Source organism: Mus caroli, chromosome 15, assembly GCF_900094665.2.
Source record: "Mus caroli chromosome 15, CAROLI_EIJ_v1.1, whole genome shotgun sequence".
Classification (NCBI taxonomy): domain Eukaryota; kingdom Metazoa; phylum Chordata; class Mammalia; order Rodentia; family Muridae; genus Mus; species Mus caroli.
Genome location: NC_034584.1, coordinates 92,124,044 through 92,127,855, shown reverse-complemented (window position 1 = coordinate 92,127,855; position 3,812 = coordinate 92,124,044). Strand labels below are relative to the sequence as shown.

The window sequence follows — 3,812 nt, the reverse complement described above, 5'->3', positions numbered from 1 at the left end:
AGCAGTATGGAAGTGTAAGCCGAATAAACCCTTTCCTCCCCAACTTGCTTCTTGGTCATGATGTTTGTGCAGGAATAGAAACCCTGACTAAGACACTATCTTTCAGTATTCTCCTGACTTTTGAAATAGAGTCTCAAGCAGCTGAGAATGGCCTTGAACTAGGTCAATATGGCTTTGAGCTTGTAATTCTCTTGTGCTCTTGAGGGGAGAGATAACAGGTGTGTGCCATTGTGCTCAGTGTGTGAGGTGTTGTGAACGCTAGGCAGGTACTCTACCCACTGAGCCACGCCCTGGGCTCAGGTCTTGTTATCTGTTCATAGTTTGTACTTGAACACTTCGACATTTTAGGTTTTGTTATTAATAGGTACCTAATGATATAGATTGTCTTTCCTGAAGACTTTGTTGCCGTGCTCCATAGCTTCAGCTGCAGCAGTCATATGTCCACAGTAGTCTACATGCAGTTTTCAGCTTTTGACATAGGATTTTCTTTCATTTTTGTAAAGTTGTCATTAGAAAATTCATTAAGTCTTCACAGTTAGATTCAGAATATCCCGAGGTGACCATTACATCTCCCCTGCCTCTCTCTTTCCCTCCCTCCCTCTTTCCCTCCCTCCTTCTCTTCCTCCCTTCCTTTTCCTCCTTCTTTTTGGTGGGAGCAAGGGAACTCTGAACCTAGAGCCCTGTACTTACTAGTCAAGTATTCTACCACTGTGCCATGTTTCCAACGACCGTCTGTCCACCTCTTTTATTTTGCTGTCATATGATTCTAGTCTGTGGAAAATTATCTTCATGTTCTCTTCCAGCCAACAGACTTTCTAAATAAAAGTCCAAACCAAGAAAAGCCCCCCATACTTTGGGATGATGAGATTAGATGTTCAGGCAAGTCCCAGAAGAGACCCCCTCGCCCCCCCCCCCAAATACTTGACACTGTGTGATTGAAGGATGCATGATAAAATAATATAATTAGGCAATTTTACATAGTTTACTACCTAAAGCAAATACTTTCTCAGGGTCCTCTGCACAGCCGCCTTCACCTCCTTGTTCTTCAGGCTGTAGATGAGGGGGTTCAGCATGGGCGTGACTGCGCTGTACTGCAACGACAAGAGCAAGTCCAGAGAAGAACCAGAAGGCGGCATGAGATAGCAAAGAAAGCCAGACCCAAAGAACAAGGTCACTGCAGCGAGGTGGGAAGAGCAGGTGGAGAAGGCCTTGCTCCTCCCCGTGGTGGAACTGATGCTCAAGATGGCGGAGACAATGCGTGCATAGGAGAAGAAGATAGGAATAAAGGTTCCCAGCCCATGCAGCAAGCTGGAGCAAAGCAGGACAACGACAGTGATGGAGATATCGGAACAGGACAAGGGGAAAAGGGCAGGCAGCTCACAGGTGTAGTGGTGAATGGTTTGAGCCCCACAGAAGTCCAGGTTGACAGCCAAGAGCACGATGATGGTTGCGTTGAGAGAGGCCACGCCCCATGAGATGACCACAAGCCTTACACACAACTCATTTCTCATCACCTGGCCGTAGAGCAGGGGATGGCAGATGGCAGCATAGCGGTCATAAGCCATGACGGAGAGCAGGCAGGCTTCAGTACCAGAAGAAAAAAACACAAAAAAGACCTGAGCCAGGCAGCCCTCTATTGAGATGGTTTTCTTCGCCGATAGGAGGTCCTTCAGCAGTTTCGGTACCGTGACGGATGAGAAGCAGAGATCTACGAACGACAGATTGCTTAAGAAGAAGTACATGGGTGTGTGGAGGTGGGAGTCAGCCGTGATCACCAGCAGCATTGTCAGGTTCCCCGTCATAGTGAGGATATAAATCCCCAGGAACAGAGCAAAAAGTAGAGCCTGGATCAGGGGGTCGTCAGAGAGCCCGGTGAGAATGAACTCCGTGATGACGCTGTGGTTGCTCCAGGCCATTAGTGATTATTTCCTTGGAATAAAGTGGAAAGCAGGGTGAGGTTTCCTGTGCTTTTTTTTTTTTTTAAATTGGATATTTTCTTTATTTACATTTCAAATGTCATCCCCGTTCCTGGTTTCCCCTCTGAAAAACACCTTCCCTCTATCCCTTCTCCCCTCCCCCTGCTCACCAACCCACCCACTCCCGCTTCCTGGCCCTGGCATTCCCCCACACTGGGGCATAGAGCCTTCACAGGACCAAGGGCCTCTCCTCCCATTGATGACCGACTAGGTCATCCTCTGCTACATATGTAGCTGGAGTCACGAGTCCCACCATGTGTACTCTTTGATTGGTGGTTTAGTCCCTGGGACCTCTGGGGGTACTGGCTAGTTCATATTGTTGTTCCTCCTATGGGGCTGCAAACCCCTTCAGCTCCTTGGGTCCTTTTCTAGCTCCTTCACTGGGGACCCTGTGCTCCATCCAATGGATGGTCGTGAGCATCTGCTTTTGTACTTGTCAGGCACTGGCAGAGCCTCTCAAGAGACAGCTATATCAGGCTCCTGTCAGCAAGCTCTTGTTGTTATATGCAATAGTGTCCGGTTTTGGTGTTTGTTTATGGAATGGATCCCTGGGTGGAGCAGTCTCTGGATGGTCATTCCTTCAGTCTCTGCTTCACACTTTGTAACTCCGTCCATGGGTATTTTGTTCCCCTTTCTAAGAAGGATCGAAGTATCAACACTTTGATCTTCCTTCTTCTTGAGTTTCATGTGGTTTGTGAATTGTATCTTGGGTATTCTTAGCTTCTGGGCTTCTGGGCTAATATCCACTTATCAGCGACTGCGTATCATGTGTGTTTTTTTGTGACTGGGTTCCTATGCTTTTTATCTTGTTATCTAACACATCATCTTGTCTGCTCCAACATTTGAGCAGGCTGCTTTCTGCGTACGCCTGGGACGAGTTTTCAGCACTCTTCACTTGTGGGTCAGAGAATTCCATTTCTGCTCCGAAAGGTTTACCAGACGTGTAATACAGCGGGGTCACGTGTACATTGTAGTCTTCACTACAGAGCCCCTCATTCTCACTGCGTCTAAAGAACACTATACCACACAGGACGGGCGCTGTTCCAAACTTCCCCACTCCCCTCCTCTCCCCTTCAGCAGAAGCCAGAGATTCTTTCTTATCCGCACATGAAATTTTGTTAATGTTAAAAAAAAATTGTATCCAGAGAACTTTCTTACTCTTGTTTGTTCTCACAACAATTCTAGGAAGCATTTGAGGCCTGGGGAGCTACTTTTATTGTACCCATGGGAAATGTGAGACTGAGTGGTGGAGCCAGGAAAAATATCCCATCTTTTTTTTTTTTTTTTTTTCTAATTCTTAGTCTAGCATTTTAGGTGTGTTCTCCATGAATAAAGACAAATTTCCTACCACAATATTCTGGAATTTTCCTCGCTCACCCTAGCTTAGTTTTTCCTCTCTCTTTTATTCCTTTTTTTTTTTTTTGAAGCTTGAGGAAAATTTTATTAGAATTGAAAAAGGAAAACTTTAGGTCAGCAAGCTGTCAATCTTCGCAGCTCCCTGGAGGAGGGAGATGGAGGATGGCAGCCATGCTGTTTGAGTTAGGTATGCGGTCAGCCACCTTGTGGACAAGCGGCCACACGTGGGGGGAAAGTTTTAGAGGAGGTGGAAACTCCAAGATTGCCTTGTCCCTGGCCAGCATGGGAAAGGAAAAGAAGAGAAGAAAGAGGATTAAGTCACATCTTTCTGATTCAGGATTTTGAGAGGAGGGTGGACAGACAGACATTCGTTGTGACTCTGGACTGACTGCACAAAGGACAGGTTTGTTTTGTTTTGTTTTGTTTTTCCCTTCCCTTCCCTGCCCTTTTCTCTCTCTCTCTCTCTCTCTCTCTCTCTCT

The 3,812-nt window shown here is 46.5% G+C and overlaps 1 protein-coding gene across 1 annotated transcript; it reads right to left on the bottom strand.

Moving 5' to 3' along the window:
- Window positions 1–989: 989 nt before the first annotated feature.
- On the bottom strand, window positions 990–1,917 carry LOC110311020 (olfactory receptor 8S1-like). The gene has a single exon (XM_021184203.1). The coding sequence runs from the start codon at window positions 1,914–1,916 to the stop codon at window positions 990–992; it is 927 nt and encodes a 308-aa protein (XP_021039862.1). The 5' UTR covers window position 1,917.
- Window positions 1,918–3,812: the final 1,895 nt, after the last annotated feature.

Coding starts and splice junctions, on each gene's coding strand:
- LOC110311020 (XM_021184203.1), bottom strand. CDS start 1,916: ATGGCCTGGAGCAACCACAGCGTCATCACGGAGTTCATTCTCACCGGG.